Here is a 25,598-nt window from a genome sequence, read left to right on the forward strand (position 1 = left end):
TTCTGGTCACCACACCTGAAAAGAGACATTGAAACTCTGGAGAAGGTGCAGAAAAGAGCAACCAAAATGATTAGGGGACTTGAAACCAAGACTTACGAAGAGAGATTGTGGGAACTGGGCATGGATAGCCTAGAGAAAAGGAGGGCCAGAGGGGACATGATAGCTGTATATAGGTATATGAGGGGTTGCCACAGAGAGGAGAGGGCCACTCTATTCTCCAGAGCACCAGAGGGCCAGACGAGGAACAACGGCTGGAAGCTGACCAAGGAGAGATTCGACCTAGAAGTAAGGAAGAACTTCCTGACGGTCAGAGCGATCAACCAGTGGAACAACCTGCCTGCGGAGGTTGTGAACTCCCCAACTCTGGACACTTTCAAGAGGAGATTGGACTGCCATTTGGCTGGGGTGCTTTAGGATTCCTGCTCAGGCAGGGGGTTGGACTTGATGACCTGTATGGTCCCTTTCAACTCTAACAATGAATGAATGAATGAATGAATGAATGAATGAAGCTGACTAGAACCATTGGGGTTTCAACTGCATGGTCAAAGTGCCATCTTGACCTTTTAATAATAATGAAAAATAGTTTTTGTCATTGTATGTATAAACACAGCATACCCATGCAATGAAATTTGTATGACGCCAAAGACAATCTCAACACACAAAGCAATCCGAATGAACATGCTCAACCCGCCACAATTTCCCACCTGAACCATTCAACATCCATACAACAGACCAAGTTGTATTGTCTAGTACAGGGGCAAAGTTGGCTATTCTATGACTTGTGGACTTCAACTCCTAGAATTCCTGAGCCAATCATGCTAGCTCAGGAATATTGTTGTCCTAGTATATTGTTAAGTGCAATTATAACTTGGGATAAAAACTGTTCAAAAAATGAGTGGTTCGAGTTTAAATGGTTCTGTATCTTCTGCCAGAAGGCAGCAGTCCAACAAGATTGTAAACAGGATGAGAAGAGCCTCTGATAATGTTATGCACCTTTTTAAAACAGCGAGATGTGAAGATGTTAATTCAGGGTTGATAGCTGGAGCCCAATGATATTCTGGCCAGTTCTACTGATTCTCTGTAAAGCTTTTTTATCCGCTACGGAGCTGCTCTTATACCACGTGAGAATGCCATATGTTAGGATGCTCTCAATGGTGCTGCGATAGTAGGACAACAATAAATAGATTTATCTTCCTGATCATTCTTAGGCACGAATCCCAGCAACCGATTAGGTCCCACAGAGTTGGCCTTCTCCAGGTCCCGTCGACTAAACAATGTCGTTTGGCAGGTCCCAGGGGAAGAGCCTTCTCTGTGGTGGCCCCAACCCTCTGGAGCCAGCTCCCCCCTGAGATTAGAACTGCCCCCACCCTCCTTGCCTTCCGCAAACTCCTTAAAACCCACCTCTGCCGTCAGGCATGGGGGAACTGAATATCTTCCCCAGGCCTATACTGTTTATGTATGGTATGTTGTATACATGTTCTTTTTAAATTATGGGGTTTTAGCTTACTAATTATTGAATTTGTATTATATATTGTTTTCTGTTGCTGTTGTGAGCCGCCCCGAGTCTGCGGAGAGGGGCAGCATACAAATTTAATAACTAAATAAATAACTAAATAAATAAAGTACAGTGGTATCTCTACTTACGAACTTAATTCATTCCGTGACCAGGTTCCTAAGTAGAAAAGTTTGTAAGAAGAAGCCATTTTTCCCATAGGAATCAATGTAAAAATAAATAATGTGTTCGATTGGGGAAACCACAAGGAGGGTGGAGGCCCTGTTTCCTCCCAGGAGATTCCTAGAAAGACCCCACGGAGGCTTTTCCCCGCCTTTTCCAGCGCTGTTTCCTCCCAGGAGATTTCTAGAGAGGCCCCATGGAGGCTTTTCCCCACCTTTTCCAGCCCTGTTCTTCCCAGGAGATTCCTAGAGAGGCCCCACAAAAGCTTCTCCCTGCCTTTTCCGGTTACAGTTTCAGAGGCTCATGTTTGTAAGTGGAAAATGGTTCTTGAGAAGAGGCAAAAAAATCTTCAACACCCGGTTCTTATGTAGAAAAGTTCATAAGTAGAGGCGTCCTTAGGTAGAGCTATCACTGTACAGCCTCTTTTGTGCCTTCTTCACAAGCATGTTAATTTTGAGTCACTCCCATTCCTCCTGACTTTGCCCACCTGATTAAAGGTGCTTTTAATTACCTGCATATTTTCTGGCAGAAAAATAAAATCAACACATACTTACAGTGTACCCCGTGATGGCATTTGCATGTTGCTGAGGCATTCTCCATTGAATACTAAGGGCAGTGCAGTTCAAAGAATCCAGTGTTATATCCACAGGAGGCCCCAACCTATCTGTTTCAAAAAACGAGAGAGTATTAAGGAGTTGGCAAGAAACAAAATTGTCTTCAGCAATTTATTTATTTGTTTGTCAAATCATGAACAAGATAGCAGGTATTGGTATGAACATAAACAAAAGCAAAGTAGCTACAGATAAATTTGGACAACAGGGCAGTAAGACAAGGAAAGAAACACAAAAACATAGAAGATTGACAGCAGAAAAAGACCTCATGGTCCATTTATTCTGCCCTTATACTATTTCCTGTATTTTATCTTAGGATGTGTTCTGCCGGTGTATCTCAACCGCCCGTAATTACAGGGTAATTAGTCCAGGAAGACACACACCACATGGTAAAAGGAAAACCCAAAAGATTTTATAAACAGAAAAACATGTCAAAGGGATTTTCTGGTACACACAAGGCACAGGTTAAATGCAGTCCAATTGCTCACCCAATAATTGGGAAATTGAGTCCAATTCTAAAGTCCAGAAAGTCCACACACACAATCCTGAACAGCAAAAACCACGATCTTGACGAAACAATGAATCAGATAAACTGCCATGAGGCTAAAACACCAGGCTGTACTTTTATCTCTAGCACTAATTACAGCAGCCCCACCCAACCACAGGTGGCCTCATTTTCTCTTGTAATAATCCTTCAGTTGTTGTCTCCTATGAATCACGCTACGCATGCGTGGATATGTCATTATTTCTTGTTCAGAATCCAGGGATGATACAGATGATTGATCTCCTCCTGGGCTCTCTGCCAAACTCCCATCTTCCCTGTCACTCACGCTTCCTTGGTCAGAGGAGACTTTGTCGGTGCGATCCAAGAACCACTCCTGAGAGGAAACCAGAGATCAGGACATCTGTACGCCGGCCTGGAAGAGTAACCGAGTCTCCAAGATAAAAGGCTAGTTCTAAGGCGAGGCCTCTGTAGTAGACACTTTTTAGAGACTGGTACGAGTCTATCTCTCCCTATGTAGAGGGACAGAGGCGAGGACTGATCACCCTCGTTTTGGCTCGTTCTTCACTGAGAGACCCCCAGGGTGGGTGGCCTGTGTTTTCTGAGAGAAAACGTTGTGTGTGTGATTGCCTACCGCGGTTCCCACAGGTGGCTGTGAGCTCCAGGACCTTGGGCCGGTAGAGATTGTGTGAAGTGAATAAAATTCCTTTTGTGTCTCAAGGGAAGGACCCCTTACCTCCCTTGTATACTCCCTCCCCTTTTCTGTCTGGTGCCCCGGGTGGAAGATGGGAGGGAAACCGAGTGTGCCCAAAACCCCCCTTGAGTGTGTAATGAAACATTTCAACCAGGTTTATAACAATCAAACCCAAGAGTATGGTATAAAATGGAGCCGCCGCGTTCTGACAAACCTCTGTACATTAGAGTGGCCCTCCTTCAACTTGGGATGGCCCGATATAGGAACCTTTGATATTCCCACTATATTGTCAGTTTATAAACTTGTATTTGATCCTGCCTTGGGCCATCCTGACCAAGAGCCATACATTGATATTTGGTTGAAACTAGCTCAAAATCCACCTCCATGGGTCACCAAATGTAGGACCCAACAGTGTAAAGTCCTGGCCGTGGTCCCCATTCCTTCAGGGGCCACGCTCAGGAGAAGGACCCCCAGGAGAGGGGGAGATAACCCATCCCCTCCCTGGCGGCCCAGGGAAGTTCACATTGTCCCATCTCCCACAACAAAAGGGACAGGGGACTTAGTCAGCCCCCCAACTCAGAAGGAAAAATCAAAAACCCCCGTACTCTTTAGTTGCTCGGAGGAGGTGCCCCAGCCCCCACCATATGTTCTTGTGCCCTATGGCCAGATACAGGCACAATCATCCCTACAGGATTCCCTTACCTTAGGGACTGGGAGGATAACCCCACTGGATGCCCCCCCTCCACGTGAGGGAGCCCCCGCTCCTTCACCCGCAGCTTCGGGGGGGGGGGACTGGGATCCCCGGTCTCCCAAACAGACCCTAATGAAACCAACGCTGACAGGTTTGCCCGTTATGACACCCTCCTCCAGCAATACCCGGATACAAAGAGATCTCCTGGGCCTCTCACAACCATTCAATCCCCATCTGCACCTGAAGCCCCCTCCTCAGGGTCCACTCCTCAACTGGAGACCCCACCAGGCCCCAGTGGACGAGTGGCCAACCTGTCTTTGCCAGGTCCAGTAAGTGAAGGACCCATTGCAGAACGCACCAGAGCAAAAACCACATCAGTGTCCTTCACAGCCCCACTTCGCAGAGTGGACCAAATTGTCTTTGATCCGGAGGACTATACAAGAACCTCCAGGATGCCCCTGTTCCAACATGTTCCTTTTACCACCTCCGATCTTTTGAATTGGAAACTGCACTATGGCCCATATAGTGAAAAACCCTTAGAAGTTGCAGGCCTCCTGAAAACCATTATGGATGCTCACAATCCCAATTGGATGGACTTGCAACAGCTAATGGGAACCCTGTTTAACTCGGAGGAAAGAGAAAAGATTAAGAACCAGGTCCGAAAAATCCTAAAACCCGATGTCCCTCCAGGCTTAGATTTAGAGGCATATGTGGGTCAGAAGTTCCCTGCAGAGGACCCCCAGTGGGACCCCTATGAAGAGGGTAACCTTGACAAGATCAAGGATTACCAAAACCTCATGTTGAAAGCAGTGCGAGAAGCAGGGAAACCTACTGTTAACATGTCTAAGCCATCCCTTGTCCTCCAAACCCCAATGGAAGATCCCGATGCCTTTTACACGCGTCTGATGGAAGCCTATCAGATGTATACCCCGGTTGACACCACTGACTCTGATAATTTTAGGATGATTAATATGGCATATATTAATCAAAGTGCCCCAGACATAAGAAGGAAATTGCAACGTTTAGAGGGTGCCCTGGGGAAACCCATGTCAGAGTTGCTTGAAGTGGCACGAAAAGTTTTCCACAACCGAGAGGAAGTGGAAGAATTGAAGCGAGTCCAGACCATGCATAAGAAGGCAGAATTGTTGGCCGCTGCCCTCATGAAGTCCCCGAATCCCCAGAGACAACAAAAGTCAGGAGGCAGAGGGGGGTCGATGGGAAGTGACCTGAGAAAGGACCAATGCGCGTATTGCAAACGCTACGGTCACTGGGCAGATGAGTGTCCCGAAAGGCGACAACGGGGTAACCATCCCCCACATCGGGGTGGACCAATGAAGCCCCAGAGGGAACGCAGTTCCGAATCCTCCTCAAATTATGAGGAAGCCTGCCATGGCCCATCTACCAAGGGGAGGGAGGGCAGCCAGAGAAATGACAGGGGAGGGTCTCCCAGGATGAATTTCGGACCCTCCCAGGTGATTGGTCTGGCTGAGCAAGAAAATTGGAACTGAGACAGACCGGGTTCGGTCTGCCTCCCAGAGCCTATGGTCAATATGAGGATAGGAGGCAAAATAATCCCCTTTCTAGTAGACACGGGTGCAACCCGGTCTGTAATCACCCAGCCATTGGCTCCAACCTCTTCCCAATCAATTGACATTCAGGGAGCAACGGGAACCATACTCCAGCGCCCCTTTTTAAAACCCCTAACGTGCAATACGGGGGGAAAAACAGTAACCCATCAATTTGTTTATATGCCTGACTGCCCCATCCCCCTCATGGGAAGGGATTTACTTTGCAAATTGCGGGCTCAAATATCTTTCCAGGATGATGGGTCAGTGGACCTGCATTATGGAAAGGTAAATGTGGAAATACCCCGGGAAGAGGATTGGAGATTAATTATGGTGACACGGGAACCCCAGACAAATGCCGGATGGCAGGATTTCAATGTTCCCCAACTTTGGGCAGAGGACAATCCCCCGGGGTTCGCGAGTCACCATCCTCCCATTGTCATTGAAGAATTGCCTATGAAGAGACCCATCAGGATCCGCCAGCGCCCGTACCCACGCCCTATAATACAGGCTATCCAAAAGGTGATAGATGTGTATTTGACTCATCGGATCCTGGTGCCCACCAACTCCCAGTGGAACACCCAAATTCTACCAATCCCAAAGGGTGAGGGTCTCTTCAGGCCAGTCCAAGACCTTCGTCCAGTTAATTCGGCCACAGTGACAATTCACCCCATAGTGCCCAATCCATATGTTATCTTGGGACTCATCCCTCATGCCGCTAGCTGGTTCTCAGTTATCGACCTGAAGGATGCCTTTTTCACCATTCCAATCCACAAAAGCAGCCGATATTTGTTTGCTTTTGAATGGGAAGACCCAATTACTGGCAGAAAACGCCAGTACACGTGGACCAGACTGCCACAAGGCTTTAAGAATTCCCCAACCCTATTTGGGGCAGCCCTGCTTTGATTTTGCCCCCCAAATTAATGACCACATTTGCAGTGACTGGAAAATACATCTGATCATGATGGTAACAAACCTACTTGACTCTTAGCTGAAACTCTACTCCCCATTGGAAAAAAAATCAATAGGATCCAATGGAAACTCAATGTTCTGCATTCTAAGAAGCAAACTCTTCAGTTGGGATTTATTCTAAAATTAATCTTATGTTTTCATGAATGCTACATTATAAGACCACTGTGCAAAGCTAAGAACTTTGGGAAATCTGGCTCAGTCTGTCAATACGCTCTCTGGGATGACTTTTAAAATCCGTCAATATGTACATCTGCTTTACTTTTATAAAGAAATGAGAAACTGGCAGATGAATCAGGAATGAGTACAACCCCATGTTCTAAATAACAAAGATGAATGGTTGCTGGAATTGAGTATGTCTAGTTTAATGAAAAGAAGGACTAGGGATGACATGATAGCTCAGGGATTGCCACAAAGAAGAGGGAGTCAACCTATTCTCCAAAGCACCTGAGAAAGCAATGGGTGGAAACCCAACAAGGAGAGAACTTTGTTTCAGATTGGTCTAACACCTGGCAACTTCAAATATCAACCAACAAATTCTCTACCCTCCACATCGGCAAAAAGAATCCAAACCTCGCATATGAACTGAATAAACAAATTCTCGCAGCCAACCCACACTCAGTAAAAGACCTTGGAATACTAATATCAAATGACCTAAGTGCTAAAGCCCACTGCAACAATATCGCCAAAAAGGCTTCCAGAGTTGTTAACCTGATCCTACGTAGCTTCTGCTCTGGCAATCTCACACTACTGACTAGAGCCTACAAAACCTATGCCAGACCCATTCTCGAATACAGTTCATCTGTCTGGAACCCACACCACATCTCAGACATCAACACCATTGCAAATGTCCAAAGATATTTCACCAGAAGAGCCCTTCACTCCTCCACTTGAAACAGAATACCCTACGAAAATAGACTATCTATCCTGGGTCTTGAAAGCTTAGAACTGCGGGCGGCGCCTAAAACACGATTTGAGTATTGCCCACAAGATCATATGCTGCAACGTCCTTCCAGTCAATGACTACTTCAGCTTCAACCGCAACAACACAAGAGCACACAACAGATTCAAACTTAATATTAACCGCTCCAAACTTGACTGTAAAAAATATGACTTTAACAATCGAGTTGTCGAAGTGTGGAACTCATTACCGGACTCAATAGTGTCAACTCCCAACCCCCAACACTTCTCCCTTAGACTCTCCACGATTGATCTCTCCAGGTTCCTAAGAGGCCAGTAAGGGGCGTATATAAGTGCACTGATGTGCCTATCGTCCCCTGTCCAATTGTCTTTCCTTATCTCATTTATCATATATATTCTCTCCTTATCTATATCTATATCTATATTATATATATATATATCATATATATTATCTCCTTACCTCTTATATCATATATATTCTCCCCCTCCCATCTACTTCTCTTCTTTTTACTTTCTATCATTATATATATTACTTAATGTCTATTCTCTTCCATATGTATTGTATATTGGACAAAGAATAAAAAAAATAATAATAATAAAAAAAATAGAAGCAACCTAGAACTGAGGAGAAATTTCTTGACAGTTAGAACAATTAACCAGTGGAACAACTTGCCTCCAGAAGTTGTGAATGCTCCAAAACTGGATAACAATCTGCCCGAAATGGTATAGGGCAGTGGTGGTGAACCTATGGCACATGTGCCACAGGTGGCACACATAGCCATATCTGCCGGCACGCGAGCAGTTGCCCTAGCCTAGCTCCAGTGCTCATGGGCACACTGGCCAGCTGATTTTTTGGGTCTCACAGAGGCTTCCAGAGGGTGTTTTTGGCTTCCGGAGGGCCTCTCAGGGGCGAGGGAGGGCATTTTCGCTCTACCGAGGCTCTAGGGAGGCCTATGAAGCCTGCAGAGGGCAAAAAATGGGCCTACTAGGCCCACCGGAAGTCAGTAAATGGGACATTTCTGGCTTCCAGAGGGCCTCCAAGGAGGCAGGGGAACATGTTTTTGCCCTCCTAAAACATTGAATTATGGGTATGGGCACTCGCATGTGTGCCATAGTGCTATACCAGTGGCGGCATGGTTCTCCACCACTGGTATATGTTCTGTCGGGCTCTCTGGTAGACTCCTCCCAAAAATTCACAGGTACAAATTTCAGACACACACACGTTTGAAAATTCAAAACAATGTTCTTTATAATGAAAAGTCACTTAAACTAAGCCCTCTTTTGGTATAGCAAAGAGCACTGTCTCCAAACAAACTAGTAATTTGTACAAGTCCCTTATCAGTTCTGTGATGCTTAGATTGCAGCTGGGAGGCAATTCACAGTCCTTCTTTCACAAAGTGAAACACACTTTGCTCTGGTTTAGTTTCAAAGTGGGGAAAAAGCAGCACACAAAAAGTCAAAGTCAGTAAAGCAGTCACGAAACACAACAATCAGATAATCTTCCACAATGGCCAAACCCACAGGCTGCTATTTATAGCAGCCTCACTAATTACCACAGCCCCACCCAACCACAGGTGGCCTCATTTTCTTTGATAATAATCTCTCAGTTGTTGTTGCCTATGCATCGCTCTCTGCATGCGCGGCTGTATCATTAACGCTTGTTCTGAATCCAAGGAGGAGCTAGATGATTGATCTCCTTCTGAGCTGTCTGCCACCCTCTCCTCCTCATGTCTTCTTGGTCAGAGGAGCCTTCATCAGCAGATTCCACCGGGGGCAAAACAGGCCTGCAGCATGTGGATATCTCCCCCACATCCATAGTCCTTGGGGCAGGAGCTGGGCCAGAGCTAACCACAAGAGTATAGGGCTTCCTGCCTAAGCAGGGGGTTGGACTAGAGGACCTCCAAGATCCCTTATCATTAATCTGCCTCTGTGTGTGCACAGAAATGAAATCAGTGCAGAAATGAAATCATTCTGTGCCATGGCCCCAAACATCAGTATGATAAGGACTGTCCTGCCATCCTTGTTTAAACCTTCTCACCGTGTCTTATGAGACAACATAATTGTTCCAGGCCATTTCCCTGAAATGTTATCGATTCCACAGGGCTTCCAAGAATTTGCAGCTAGACATGTCAGCTTCTTCAATAACTGTCAGTGGCTGGTTTGGGTTTTTTTTTTAATGCCCCCAATGTCTACTGACTTACTCCATGCAAAAAAAACCCCATCAGCACAAATGGCCTTTTAATGCTTAGAGAGAGCCTGTTTTATTTGTGAGCGGTAACAGAGGTTTTAATTAACATAACTTTCATTAGGACTGCCTAGGTTCATTCAGTGTACAAAGTTATAATGTGGTATTTGATTCCGGTTCAACCTATTTTGTTAATCTAATGAACTATGGTTTATTGAACACAACATGGCTAATCGAGCCCTGGCTTAATGTAATCTAGGTATTGCTATTTAGGCAACCATTGGAAGTGTCTTCCACAGTACAATAAAACATAAATCCCCTGTTAAAACCAAATACAGATAATCTTTTATGTTCTGTGGGGCTCTCTGGTAGGAGCTCCCGAAAATTCAAGGATACAAATTTAAGACACACACACATTTGAAAATTCAAAACAATGTTCTTTATCCCAAAAGTCAAAATAAACTAAGCCCTCTTCTTGTATTGCAAAGAGCACTTGTCCCAAAACTACCGGCTAGTCTGTACAATTAACCTTAAGCAGTCATTAAGTACTTAGCTAGCAGCTGTGAAGAAACTTCACACCCCTTCTTCTTCCAACTAAGTGAGACACACACACACATTGCTCTGCTTTGTTTTCAAAGGCGTGAAAAATCAACAAGCAAAGTCCAGAAACCAGCAACCCAGGATTCCTGACGAACTGCGATCAGATACTCTTCCACAACGGCCAAACCCACATGCTACTATTTATAGCAGCAGCCCTAATTACTGGAGCCCCACCCAAACACAGTTGGCCACTCTTATCTCCTGTAATATGTCCTTACTTGGTCTCTTCTACACATAATTCCGTGCTTGCGTGGATCCAAAACGTCTTCATCCGAATCAATGGAAGATAAGGGAGATTGACTGCCTGGGCTGTGTGCCAAGCCCCCCTCCGCCGAGTCACTCCCACCTTCATCTTCGTCTGAGAAACTAAACTCTGAACTGACTCTGTCGGCAATAACACAGGCCTGTGACATGTTGAAGTTTCCCCTGCATCCACCTCCACATTCCCTGGGGCAGGAGCTGGGCCAGAGCCAAGCACAACACTTTGACTTACAACAGTTCAACATCATTTTAAAAAGTGACTTATGGCATTTTAAGAAGATAAGAAGAGCCATGCTGAATCAGGCCAAAGCCCATCGAGTCCAGCATTCTGTGTCACACAGTGGCCCACCAATTGTCCATGGGTATGTTGAGCAGAAAGAGAAGGCAAGACCCTCCCTTTCCCTTGACCCCCAACAAATAGTACCCAAGGGAATCCTGCCTGCCTCAACCAACATAGAGGCAGCACAAGGACATCCATTTCAATAGCCACCGATACACTTGGCATCCATGAATCTGTCTAATCCTGCCTTGAAGCTATCCAGGCTGACAGCTGTCACGACCTCTTCTGGAAGTGAATTCCATAAGAAGAAATATTTCCCTTTATTTGTCCTGCAGCATCCTCATAGTCTCATGGTCAAAATCCAGATGCTTCACAACGGACTCATATTCATGAGCTTTGCCATGTCTTGGGATAATGTCCCATCACCCTTTATGACCTTCTGACAAGCAAAGTCAATGGGCGAGCCAGAATCCCGTGCTAGTAACTTAACAACTGCAGTGATTTACTTAACAACTATGACAAGAAAGGTCATAAAATGGGGCAAAGCTCACTTAACAAATGTCTCATTTAGCCACATAAATTTAGGGCTCAATTGTGGTGGTAAATTAAAGACTACCTCTATATTAAAATCAACATTGAAAAAGCAACTCTTAAAAACATTAACAACAGGGAAAGAGCTGGGTTTTTTTTTTTAAAGGGTGTTTTCATAGTTAAGAAACCAATAGGGAGTACATTCCAGAGTCCTGGGCCAGCTAACTAGAGACTGAACTATGAGTAACCGCAAGATGGGCTTGCAATAAGTACAGTGATCCCTCGATCATCGCGAGGGTTCCGTTCCAGGACCCCACGCGATGATCGATTTTTCGCGAAGTAGCGGTGCGGAAGTAAAAACACCATCTGCACATGCGCAGATGGTGTTTTTACTTCCACCGCCCTTCGCCCCCCTTTCCCCAGCGTGCGCGCGTGCTGCCCGCCCCCCGCGCTGTTGCTGGGGCCGCTTCTCAGCTGAGAAGCGGCCCCGGGGTTTCCCCAGCGTGCGCGCGTGCTGCCCGCCCCCCGCGCTGTTGCTGGGGCCGCTTCTCAGCTGAGAAGCGGCCCCGGGGTTTCCCCAGCGTGCGCGCGTGCCGCCCGCCCCCCGCGCTGTTGCTGGGGCCGCTTCTCAGCTGAGAAGCGGCCCCGGGGTTTCCCCAGCGTGCGCGCGTGCCGCCCGCCCCCCGCGCTGTTGCTGGGGCCGCTTCTCAGCTGAGAAGCGGCCCCGGGGTTTCCCCAGCGTGCGCGCGTGCCGCCCGCCCCCCGCGCTGTTGCTGGGGCCGCTTCTCAGCTGAGAAGCGGCCCCGGGGTTTCCCCAGCGTGCGCGCGTGCCGCCCGCCCCCCGCGCTGTTGCTGGGGCCGCTTCTCAGCTGAGAAGCGGCCCCGGGGTTTCCCCAGCGTGCGCGCGTGCCGCCCGCCCCCCGCGCTGTTGCTGGGGCCGCTTCTCAGCTGAGAAGCGGCCCCGGGGTTTCCCCAGCGTGCGCGCGTGCCGCCCGCCCCCCGCGCTGTTGCTGGGGCCGCTTCTCAGCTGAGAAGCGGCCCCGGGGTTTCCCCAGCGTGCGCGCGTGCCGCCCGCCCCCCGCGCTGTTGCTGGGGCCGCTTCTCAGCTGAGAAGCGGCCCCGGGGTTTCCCCAGCGTGCGCGCGTGCTGCCCGCCCCCCGCGCTGTTGCCGGCTCCGCTTCCCAGCTGGGAGGCGGAGGTGAGGTTTCTCGGCGCGCGGGCTTTCCCCAGCAACGCGCGCAGAGCTAGGGTGTCCCCAGGCTCGCGCGTGCCGCCCGCCCGCCCACGCTGTTGCCGGCTCCGCTTCCCAGCTGGGAGGCGGAGGTGAGGTTTCCCGCGCACGCGGGCTTTCCCCAGCAACGCGCGCAGAGCTAGGGTGTCCCCAGGCTCGCGCGCGCCGCCCGCCCGCCCACGCTGTTGCCGGCTCCGCTTCCCAGCTGGGAGGCGGAGGTGAGGTTTCCCGCGCGCGGGCTTTCCCCAGCAACGCGCGCAGAGCTAGGGTGTCCCTCCCAGCTGGGAGGCGGAGGTGGGGTTTCCCGCGCGCGCCGCTGTCTTACCGGGGCAAGAGGGGGAAGACCCAGGGAAGCCTCTGCCCGGTGGGGAAACTCCACCATCTACGCATGCGTAGATGGTGGAGTTTACTTCCGGGTTGAAAACTCGCGATATAGCATTTAGCGAACATCGAGATCGCGAAACTCGAGGGATCACTGTACAGGCAAATGTCTGCTGATGAAGGGTAATTATATAGGTAAAAACATTCTCTCAAACACCCAGAGCATAAGCCATAGAAGACATTAAAAGTTAATAACTAGTAGTTTGCATTTCTCCCAAAATCAATTGGCAGCCAATACAGTGCAGTTAGCTTACTGCACACATAATATGAAGGGGTTTTTTTTCCCGAGCACCAACTTATCTGATGTGTTTTGCGTCAACCGAAATATTGAGACCATACAGAAAGTCCAATGCAATAGCCAAGTCTGAAGGGTTACAAGGACAGCAACTGCAGATTAAGACCAATATATTCTCTTCTTGAGAGGAGCAAAGTTGGTGTATCAACTAAAAATAGTAAGACCCTTCAATCAGTTATCAATTCCAGAGAGATATGTCAGAGTAGCCACTTTGTTACCAGAAAATGCTACAAAACACAGACTTGGGTGTTTTCAACATACTCTTAAGCATTTACCACCAAGATGTGTGTATGGTGTGTATAGATTGACTGCTGTGTGTGTATGGTTCTTTTAAAGATATTATTCTATTGTTATTATATTATTGATTTTATTATGTATTTTTGATTGTATTTTAATACTATTGTATTTATCCCACTTGTTAGCCACTCTGAGTTTGCTTTGAAAGGAGCGGCATCTAAATACAATTGATCGATCGATTGATCGATCAATCAATCAATCAATTTCACAGACTTATTAAAATGCATTGGAGACAAGAAAAATGATATCACATCATAGCTTCAAAAGACACCAGTTGAAACCTACCTGAGATATAGGAATAGACTACTTCAAACAATGTCTCCTATCCCCAAATTTATTATTTTATTTATTTATTTATTTATCTTGTCAAACAAGTATAGGATTGCAGTTTGTATAAGTATAACATAAGTAGTAATGATAAAAGAAGACAATAGTAGGACAGGGACAGTAGGACAGGGATGGTAGGCATAATGGTGGACTTATGCATTCCCTTTTAAAAAAAAATAAAACTGTATTGATTTTCATAAAAATAACAGACAAACACACAAACATTTAACATATAATTGGGGTTACAATTACCCCCCTCATCTTAGAAGTCTATTTTTATACAGAAAAAGAATATACTATTAATTCATTAATTCAACATACTAATTTAAATGAAAAGAAGAATTTGTTTTATATAATTCAAACATTATAATAAAGAAAATTAGAAAAAGAAAATTATTTTAATATATTTACACTTTTCCATGACATTTAAATTTTATTTTTATTTTTGTTTAACCATATATAAACTTTATTCCAAATAATATAAAATTCAGATTCTTCTTGATTGTTCAACCGTCTTGTCATCATATCCATCTCTGCACAATCTAAAATTTTCTTTATTACCTCTTCTTCCTTGGGAGTATTTTCTCCCTTCCAGTTTTGTGCATAAACTATCCTGGCCGCTGTCAAAATATGGATAATTAAATAAAAAATATCTTTCTTGTATTTCTGCTTCGTTATACCTAATAAATAAAATTCTGGGGTTTTTTTCTATTTCTTGTAATGTCATTTCTTTCATCAATTTTTCTATCATTTTCCAATATAACTTAGTTTTATTACAAGACCTCTTAGAAAAGGGGAGGAGAGGTCAACTGTAGACAATCTGAGATTAAAGATTTTGGGCGTTGGGGAAGAAACCACAGAGTCAGGTAATGCATTCCAGGTGTTGATCAATCTATAGCTAAATTGCCAGTACTGGAAATCCTCTGATCCTCTGAAATCCAAGTTACCAAACAAAGATGGCAAAATAATAATAATAATAATTATAATAATAATAATAATAATAATAATAATAATAATAATAATAATAATAATAATTATTATTATTATTATTATTATTATTATTATTATTATTTAGATTTGTATGCCGCCCCTCTCCGAAGACTCGGGGCGGCTCACAGCATAACAGCAATACAATATAAATACAAATCTAATATTAAAAAAAATTAAAAAACGAATTTAAGATACATTGTTATAAAAACTTATCTGCTACATAATCATACACACTCAGTCTGACTGAACATAAACATAATAAAGGTCAGCGAAAAAAGGAGGGGGGCAAAAGTGGGTCTTTAGCATTTTGCGGAAGGCGAGGAGGGTAGGGGCAGTTTGAATCTCCGGGGGGAGCTGATTCCAGAGCACCGGGGCCACCACAAAGAAGGCTCTTCCCCTGGGTCCCGCCAGATGGCATTGTTTTGTCGACAGGACCCAGAGAAGGCCTAATTGGCCACTGGGATTTGTGCAGCAGAAACGGTCTCATAGGTACTCTGGTCCGATGCCATGTAGGGCTTTATAGGTCATTACCAACACTTTGAATCTTGGATTCTTAACAATTATCATTGCAATCCTATACATGACAACTGTTAGAGATTGCACCTCTGCAGGGGAAAGCCAGTGTGATGGACTATAGTGTCTCAGGAAAGAGGGAGCCCATGCAAAAAAAGGGTCAAGACAAGAAGCAACACAACCAGAGGTGGATGATGGCTATGAGACAGAAGAAGAGAATAAGTTATGTCGCCCGTAATTACAGGGTAATTAGTCCAGGAAGATACACATCACACGATAAAAGGAAAACCCAAAAGTTTTTATAAACAGAAAAACAGAAACAGCTCCCTTTTTAAATGTCAAAGGGATTTTCTGGTACACACAAGGCACAGGTTAAATGCAGTTCCATTTCTCACCCAAAAACTGGGAAATTGAGTCCAATTCTAAAGTCCAGAGAGTCCACACACACAATCCTTATCAACAAAAACCACGATCCTGACAAAACAATGAATCAGATAAACTGCCATGAGGATAAAACACCAGGCTGCACTTTTATCTGTAGCACTAATTACAGCAGCTCCACCCAACCACAGGTGGCCTCATTTTCTCTTGTAATAATCCTTCAGTTGTTGTCTCCTATGCATCACTCTACGCATGCGTGGATATGTCATTAATTCTTGTTCAGAATCCAGGGATGATACAGATGACTGATCTCCTCCTGGGCTGTCTGACAAACTCTCCTCTTCCCTGTCACTCACGCTTCCTTGGTCAGAGGAGGCTTCGTCGGCAGATTCCATCGGGAGCAAAACAGACCTGTGGCATGTGGATGTCTCCCCCACCTCCACCTCCACATTCCTTGGGGCAGGAACTGGGCCAGAGCTAACCACAACAAGTTCTAGGTAGCCACTACCTAGAACTGTGATTGTGAACCTATGGCACGTGTGCCACAGATGGCATGCAGAACCCTCTCTGTGGGTACACACACTGTCATCCCAGGTCAGCCAGCTGGTTGTCGGATTTCCAATCCTGACAACCATGAATGCCGGCCAGCTGCTTGTCAGGTTTCCGGTGCTCTGGCACATGCCCATGCACCCGCCTTCTGGTTTGGGCACTGTGTGCCAAAAAGGGTTGCCATCACTGACCTTGAACTAAGGAAAAAATTCCTGACAGTTAGAAAAGTTATTCAGTAGAACAACTTTCATAGAAACATAGAAGACTGACGGCAGAAAAAGACTTCATGGTCCAGCTAATCAGCCCTTATACTATTTCCTGTATTTTATCTTAGGATGGATATATATTTATCCCAGGCATGTTTAAATTCAGTTACTGTGGATTTACCAACCACGTCTGCTGGAAGTTTGTTCCAAGGATCTACTACTCTTTCAGTAAAGTAATATTTTCTCATGTTGCTTTTGATCTTTCCCCCAACTAAATTCAGATTGTGTCCCCTTGTTCTTGTGTTCACTTTCCTATTAAAAACACTTCCCTCCTGAACCTTATTTAACCCTTTAACATATTGAAATGTTTTGATCATGTTCCCCCTTTTCCTTCTGTCCTCCAGACTATACAGATTGAGTTCATTAAGTCTTTCCTGATAAATTTTATGCTTAAGACCTTCCACCATTCTTGTAAAAGTTGTGAATTCTCCAGTGCTGGAAGTTTTTAAGAAGAGATAAGACAAATCATTTGTCTAAAATGGTATAGGATTTCCTGCTTCAGCAGGGGATTGGACTAAAAGATCACCAAGGTCCCTTCCGATTCTGTTAAATCCTGTGGAAAAGATAATAATGATTATTGAGATTTTGTGGGAAACATTTTAAAAAATTCCCCGAAAAATGCAATTTTTCCTGAAAGTGTTCAAAAGAAAAAAATATTGTCAAAACAGTTGCTGTAAGTTCAGCAGGAGCGGAAAGGGGTTTTTCAAAGATAAACATAATATGTTCAGAGAAATTGCCTGTTTCTAATATAACAAACATAATGACTATCTTCCAGGGCATACTATTAGGATGAGAGTAGTAACTATTTAACCTGGCAAGATTCTGTCTACTGTATGTCACCAATTAAAGAAATAAACTGTGCCTGAATTGTTCTATGTAATTCTTGGGCATAGCCTGACACGGTTTACAAATACACCGCACAGATTTCTGTTACGTTGAAAAACATGTACGTATAATATTGCAACCTAATGCTGGATTAGAAATTGCTTTAACTGTGACATTTTTTCCAATAAACAGCAGTGGCTCTGATTACACATCATATAGCTCACAGGTCTTCAAAAGTAGTGGCAAATTCATAGATACAACATACTAAACCAAAACCAAGTAAGCTATGCTGGTGGCTTAGTGCAGTGGTTCCCAACCTTGGCAACTTGAAGATATTTGGACTTCAATTCCCAGAATTCCCCAGCCAACAAATGCTGGCTGGGGAATTCTGGGAATTGAAGTCCAGATATCTTCAAGTTGCCGAGGTTAGGAAACACTGGCTTAGTGCAAAGTATGAACCCAACTAAGAGCTTTTTCATCATCTCGAACAATACAACACCCTGTTGAGGACATGAGCTACCCAACCTAGCACTATCTCCCTTACAGGCTTCTCTCACCCACAGCAAACTGAAAATTGTCTCTCTGGTTTTGTCCGTTTCTGAAGAACATAAGGGGAACAGGAGGCAGCTGACAGGAAGCTGTTTCTCCAACTGACAGACAAAGGTCAGAAGAAGCACACAAACAGATGGGGCTTCCAACTGTGAAGCGGGGGACTGAAGAAAAACTTGACTACAATGATCCATGACCTGTTGCACAATTTCACTGCTGCTCCTGTCAAGGGAGCTACCAATACAATGTTTTGACATGTTTAGCAGTAAGCCTTTATCATAAGCATTTCCCAACTTCTTGTCTTCTAACATCCTTCTAAAGACTATATTCAATTAGCTAACAGAAGATCCTTGCTGAGGGAGTTGCTGATACAGTTCTACAGAGGAATCATTGAGTCTGTCATCTGCACCTCTATAACTGTCTGGTTTGGTTCTGCAACACAACAAGACCTACACAGACTTCAGAGAATACTCAGAACTGCAGAAAAAACAATTGCTGTCAACCTGCCTTCCATTGAGGACCTGTATACTGCACGAGCCAAAAAGAGGACTCTGAAAATATTTACTGACCCCTCGCATCCTGGACACCAAGACAACTAAACACGAGAACAGTTTTTTCCCGAACACCATCACTCTGCTAAACTAAATAATAATAATAATAATAATAATAATAATAATAATAATAATAATAATAATAAGATTTCTTTGCCGCCCTTCTCCAAAGACTCGGGGAGGCTCCCTCAACACTGTCAAACTATTTACTAAGTCTGCACTACTATTACTACTAGTTTTTTCTCATTAATCCTGTCACCCATGTCCTTCCACTTATGACTGTAAATTGTTGCTTATATCCTTAAGACTTTTATTAATATTGATTGTTTCTTCATTTCTTATTTGACCCCCTATGACAATCATTAAGTGTTGTACCTGATGATTCTTGACAAATGTATATTGTCTTTTATGTACATTGAGAGCATATGCACCAAATTCCTTGTGTGTCCTATCACACTTGATCAATAAAGAATTCTGTTCTGTTCTGTTCTATTCTATTCTATTCCTCAGGGGTCAGTCCTCTCCCCCCTGCTATTTAAAATCTACATGAAACCGTTGGGTGAGATCATGCAAGGACATGGTCCCACAGAGTTGGCCTTCTCCAGGTCCCGTTGACCAGACAATGTCGTCTGGCGAGGCATAGGGGAAGAGTCTTTTCTGTGGCGGCCCCCGCCTTCTGGAACCAGCTCCCTCTGGAGATTCGGATTACCCCCACCCTCCCTGCCTTTCGCAAGAGCCTTAAGACCTATCTATGTCACCAGGTAGGGGGCAACTAGCACATGCCCTTTCCTTCTGACATATTAAAAGTTATGTGCGGTTATGATTGTAATATTGATTGTTGATTGTGTACTATTGCTTGTTTTTTAAGATAGTGGGTTCCTCATTAGATTTGTACTTATATTGTTTTTTTGTTGTTGTGAGCAGCCCCGAGTCTCCAGATAGGGGTGGCATACAAGTCTAATAAATTATTTTTATTTATTTATTTATTTATTATTATTATTATAATATATATTATTATTATTATTGTTGTTGTTGTTGTTGTTGTTATTCTATCCTATCCTATTCTATCCTATCTTATTCTATTCATTATCATCCTGGAGAAAATTCTGTATGATCAGAGTTGACAATGACTTGACACATAATCAAAACACATATCATGAACCATAAGTTCAAAATGTAACATTGACTCTTATATGATGATAACTGCAATGATTCCAATTTCCTGAGACCTCCATAAATACAATTGTTTTAGCTAAGGTCCTAAGACCCATTGAGATCAAAGAATATATAGAGGAGAGTTAATCTGGGCTAGCCAAACCCTAAGTGTATTCATACTTATTTTTCTGATGGACTATTAAGAATTTGAAAATCTTTTGTACAGCTTTTTTTCCAAACCTGGGTTAATCTTTACCATCTTACAGGCAACTGACCAGCCAATTAATCCTATACATCAATTATGCTTGCAACTATAGCTTATCCAGATGGAGGTTGCCCTCCTGTTTGATTCAGTTGCCCGGTGGTAATTATTTAATTATTGCCACTGATGCTCACCTGTTATGTTATAATATTTCATCTTAGGGCACTTATGTAGCTGAAGCTAATATATCTTCTTGGTTAATTGCTGGCTATCCTTGCCAAGATCCTCAAAGAAAAAATTAATATGGAAGGGGGAAAAAATCTGGGCAGTATCAAAGTTTTTTTATACGCTTCACTAGCATAGAATCAATGGAGCTTGTCTTCTATTTTCCACCTAGGAGGAAGACTAAAGCTGTTCACATCACCTGTTCAAGGGACTGAATGCTCCATTCAGTATGTTACAGCTAAAGTAGTTCACCGATAGTTTTGCTGGTCAACACATGCTTGTTTTTATCAATTGTGCAAAACAACAACAACCCCGTTCCATTTTAAAACAATAAATTGAGAAAACATTAAAACCACAAAAATAATATATTTTCTTTATATAACCTCAGCGAGATGGATTCTGAAGGACAGACAAGGAGTAATGGATGGAAACTGATCAAGGAGAGATTCAACCTAGAAATAAGGAGGAATTTTCTGACAGTAAGAACAATCAACCAACGGAACAGCTTGCCTTCAGAAGTTGTGGGAGCTTCATCAATTCAGACTTTCAACAGACTGGATGCCATTTGTCAGAAGTGGTGTAGGGTTTCCTGCTTGAGCAAGGGGTTGGACTAGATGACCTTACAAGGTCCCTTCCAACTCTGTTAATATGTAAATCTGATTCAGAATACAGAATAACAGAGCTGGAAGAGACCTTGGAGGTCTTCTAATCCAACCCCCTGCTCAAGCGGGACACCCTATACCAGTCATGGGTAGGGCTAGGGTGGGTAGGGCGAAAACAGCTTCCCCCGCCCCCTGGAGGCCCTCTGTAGGCTGGAAGTGGCCCATTTCTCAACTTCTTGTGGGCCCAGTAGGCTTATGTTTTGCCCTCCCTGGGCTCTAAAGGCTTCCTTGGAGCTGGGGGAGGATAAAAACGCCCTCTTCCATCCTCCTGGGGACTCTCTGGAGGCCAAAAATGCCCCCCAGAGCCTCTATGTGAGCCAAAGATCAGCTGGCCGGCAAACACATGCACATTGGAGCTGAGCTAGGGCAACAGCTCGTGTGCCAACAGATATGGTTCCGCGTGCCACCGGTGGCACCCATGCCATAGGTTCGACATCACTGCCCTATACCATTTCAGACAAATGGCTGTCCAATCTCTTCCTAGAAAACCTCCAGTGATTGATAAGTCACAACTTCTTGAGGCAAGTCATTCCACAGATTAATTGTTCTCAAGAAATTTCTCCTTAATTCTAGGTTGAAGCTGTCTTTCTTAAGCCTCCATTCATTACTTCTTGTGTTGCCTTCAGGTACTTTGGAGAATAGGTTGACCCTTTCTCTCTGTGACAGCTCCTCAATTATTGGACTATTGGCATGTCCTTCTCTCCATTAGACTAAACATTTCAAATCTCACCACCGGCTCATGGTTGACTCAGCCTTCCATCCTTCCAAGGTGGGTAAAATGAGGACCCAGATTGTTGGGGGCGATATGCTGATTCTGTAAACCACTTAGAGAGGGCTGTAAAAGCACTATGAAGCAGCGCATAAGTGTTCTGTCGAGCTCTCTGGTAGAATCCTCCCGAAAATTCACAGATACAATTTCAGACACACACACACGTTTGAAAATTCAAAACAATGTTCTTTATACCGAAAATGCAAATAAACGAAGCACTTTTTTTGTATAGCAAAGAGCACTCGTCTCCAAACAAACTGGTAATTTGTACAAGTCCCTTATCAGTTCTGAGATACTTAGCTTGCAGCTGTGAGGCAATTCACAGTCCTTCTTCTTTCACAAAGTGAAACACACTTTGCTCCGGTTTAGTTTCAAAGCGGGGGAAAATCAGCACACAAAGGTCGAAGTCACCAAGGCAGGCACGAAACACAATGATCAGATAATCCTCCACAATGGCCTAACCCACTAAACACAACAATCAGATAATCCTCCACAATGGCCAAACTCACTAATTACCACAGCCCCACCCAATCACAGGTGGCCTCATTTTCTTTGATAATAATCTCTCAGTTGTTGCTGCCTATGCATCGCTCTCCGCATGCGTGGCTGTATCATTAACTCTTGTTCAGAATCCAAGGAGGAGCTAGATAATTGATCTCCTTCTGAGCTGTCTGCCACACTCTCCTCCTCCCTGTCACTCATGTCTTCTTGGTCAGAGGAGCCTTCATCAGCAGATTCCACCAGGGGCATGTGGATATCTCCCCCACATCCATAGTCCTTGGGGCAGGAGCTGGGCCAGAGCTAACCACAACAATAGGTTTAAATGCTATTGCTATTTCCAGTTCCCCCAATTGTTTATCTCACAGATTAGTTTCCAGTCCCGTCACTGAGACTCTAGAAAGATTACAGAGAAGAGCAACAAAGATGATTATCTTTGTATTCTTTCTAGTGTGTCAGTGATATCGGAAATTCATATATATATATATGAATGGAGATATTCATAAACACTGAAAATTCCCTCAGCACATCTACCAATCCTGCAGGATGGGAGAAATGCTTGCTTGTTTGCTGTCATTATCATAGTGAACAAAAGGTTACAAATACATTATAATGTGGTATTCATATTATATTTCCTGCTGAAATTAGGACGACATAATATTTCCTCAAATTTATCCTTAAAATCCTTTATGGTAGACTGAGTAGAGAGATTGCCATGGGCTCTGTCACCCAGAGAGTTTTGTCTCAATTCTAAATCTAATATGTTTGCTACAAAATTATGTGGTTGATTTACCAGAGGAATCTGCTATTGGCCTACATGGACTGAATTTTGCAAAGGAAAGTAGGATATTTAGGTAGCCTATTCAAGCAGAGACTGCACATATGAACTTATTTCCTACTTCAAATTAAGGAACACACATATTGTCTCTAAGTGGTTTTTTTTTCTAGTATAAAATTAAAGCATCCAGTTCTCTTCCAAATTCAGCATAAAGATTTCTATAGAAAACCTTATTACAAAATTTGACCCTTAGGACTACAGTGATCCCTCGATTTTCGCGGGGGTTGTGTTCCCAGACCGCCCACGAAAGTCGAATTTCCATGAAGTAGAGATGTGGAACTAAAAACACCATTTTTGGCTATGGACAACCAAAAACTACCTTTTCCAAGGCCGCGCAAGGAGCCGGGCTTGAAGTTGGGGGCAGGGAGCGACAAAAGTGCAGAGGCCGGCAAAGATTGTTTTGAATGTTGGCCGCCCCTGCCCCCCCCAGCGCCTCTGGCCCCCTCGCCGCTACCCCCCCCACCTGCCCGATCCACTCCTCTCACCGGGTTTCTTGGGGCGCGGGTCCTCCTGCAGCAGCGCTGGCGGCTACGGCTTCTTGTCCTCCTCATTCGGCCGCTAGCCGCTCTGAGCGCTTTGAGAATGCCCACCCCGCCCCTCTCGCAGTCCCTTAGCTGAGAGCGCTTTCGTCCCATCAGCAATGGCAGACTAAAGTTTGGTGATGACGTATGACATCATTGGGTGGGAAAAACCATGGTATAGAAAAAAAAACGCGGAGTAGTTTTTAATTAATTTTTTTGAAAAACCGTGGTATAGCCATTTCGCGAAGTTTGAACCCGCGAAAATCGAGGGATCACTGTATCTCTAAAACTTTTATTAGGTATTGCAGGACATTCCTGTTCCTTGGTATATCCTGGAATCAAGAGCAGAACTTACTATTAAATTGGAAGACTTTCTATCATTTCTTCCCAGACTAAAAAACAAAAGATAAATGAAAGATGTGTATTTTCTCTAAAGGAGTTTAAACCAAAGATATATAGTATGTAATCAGGGTGCAACAACAATTTCCCAAGTAAACAGATTTGTGCATGTATTGATGTTTCTATAAACGCACACTGACTTTCATATTGTGCAAGCAAATGATATTGCTGACCTTAGTTGTTGTGATGGAGATAGAAAGTTGTAAAAAAAAGAGAGGGCTTTTCAACCAATTCTGACAAAAATGCCAGGTGAGAGGAAGTTGTCTTAAAGGTCATTTCAGAAAATGCGAGACAAGCTTCCATCAAGTTTGCTCTTGTCATTTCCACAAACATTTGATCTGCAGCTAAGCACAAAACTTAACAGCATAAAATACTTGCCAGTATTGATCAGGAACAAGATGTTAGAAGGTTAGAAAAAAGCAAAGAAGGAAATGTCATTCAGGATTTCCAAACAATTCATTTGACTGTTTTCTGCTATGGAAAAAAAATTGAGAGAAGGACAAAGAAAACGCAATTGCTTGGTTGGATTCAAACTTCGTAAAGTTTTATGCAAATGTTACCAAATCAATTCACACTGGGGGAGGGGGGAGTAGCCATATAAAGCAGTGTAGGCAGCCCCACAAGCCATAATGGCCTTCTGTACAATCCATTGTGTGAATCACGACCCAATATGCACCCCCACCCACTGTTGTGGTTAGCTCAGGCCCAGCTCCTGCCCCAAGGATTGTGGATGTGGGGGAGACATCCACATGCCGCAGGCCTGTTTTGCTCCCGGTGGAATCTGCTGATGGAAGACATGAGTGACAGGGAGGAGGAGAGTGTGGCAGACAACTCAGAAGGAGATCAATTATCTAGCTCCTCCTTGGATTCAGAACAAGAGTTAATGATACAACCACGCATGCTTTGGTTTTGGTTATGTAAGGTTTTGGTTATGTAAGTCATGATGTCAATAGGTGGTCTAATAGGGAGTTGTTTAAGAGGGATGGTTTGCATCCATCATACAGAGGTGCCCAGGTGCTCGGTGAGGAATTCAGAACTTTTTTGGACAGGCATTTAAACTAGGTAAAGGGGACAGAGATGTACCAGATGTGGAGGATTTCTGTCCCCGACCAATGAGGATAAATCAGTTTCTGGAAGCTTATGAAAAGGGAGCTGTAAATAAAATAGATGTAGTTGCTGATGATAAGGGGCAAACTAATAATGAAAATAATGTTCTTCGGGTAATGTACACAAATGCTCGAAGCTTGAGCAACAAGCTCTGTGAGTTAATGGCCATAATATCTAGAGATAATTTGGATCTGGTTGCCATAACTGAGACATGGTTTAGGGATTCTAATGAATGGGAAATATCCATACCAGGATATACACTGTATAGGAAGGATAGAATAGAGAGAAGGGGAGGTGGAGTAGCCATTTATGTTAAAGAAAGTCTAAAAACAATACTAATTCAAAATACATGTAAAGATCTGGAGACCCTCTGGATTTGCATGCAAAATAAAGACGGTTCTGTCATTAGAATTGGGGTGATCTATAGGCCTCCAGGGCAATCTGAGGAACATGACAACAAGATGGTGGATGAGATTACCCTAATGGCAGTAAAGGGAGATATTGTGGTTATGGGTGATTTCAACATGCCTGATGTTGACTGGAATATCCCCAGTGCCCTTACATGCAAAAGTAAGAATATAG

General features: G+C 44.1%; 1 protein-coding gene across 2 annotated transcripts in view; it reads right to left on the minus strand.

Moving 5' to 3' along the window:
* The window catches only part of EGFLAM (EGF like, fibronectin type III and laminin G domains), a 197,907-nt gene that overhangs the window by 108,818 nt on the left and 63,491 nt on the right, over positions 1 to 25,598 (minus strand). For both annotated transcript variants that reach the window (XM_070743426.1, XM_070743425.1), the window contains exon 2: positions 2,230 to 2,339. In XM_070743426.1, the coding sequence (XP_070599527.1) occupies positions 2,230 to 2,339 (110 nt within the window). The remainder of the gene's footprint in view (positions 1 to 2,229; positions 2,340 to 25,598) is intronic.

The sequence above is a fragment of the Erythrolamprus reginae genome, chromosome 2 (assembly GCF_031021105.1).
Source record: "Erythrolamprus reginae isolate rEryReg1 chromosome 2, rEryReg1.hap1, whole genome shotgun sequence".
NCBI classification, from domain to species: domain Eukaryota; kingdom Metazoa; phylum Chordata; class Lepidosauria; order Squamata; family Dipsadidae; genus Erythrolamprus; species Erythrolamprus reginae.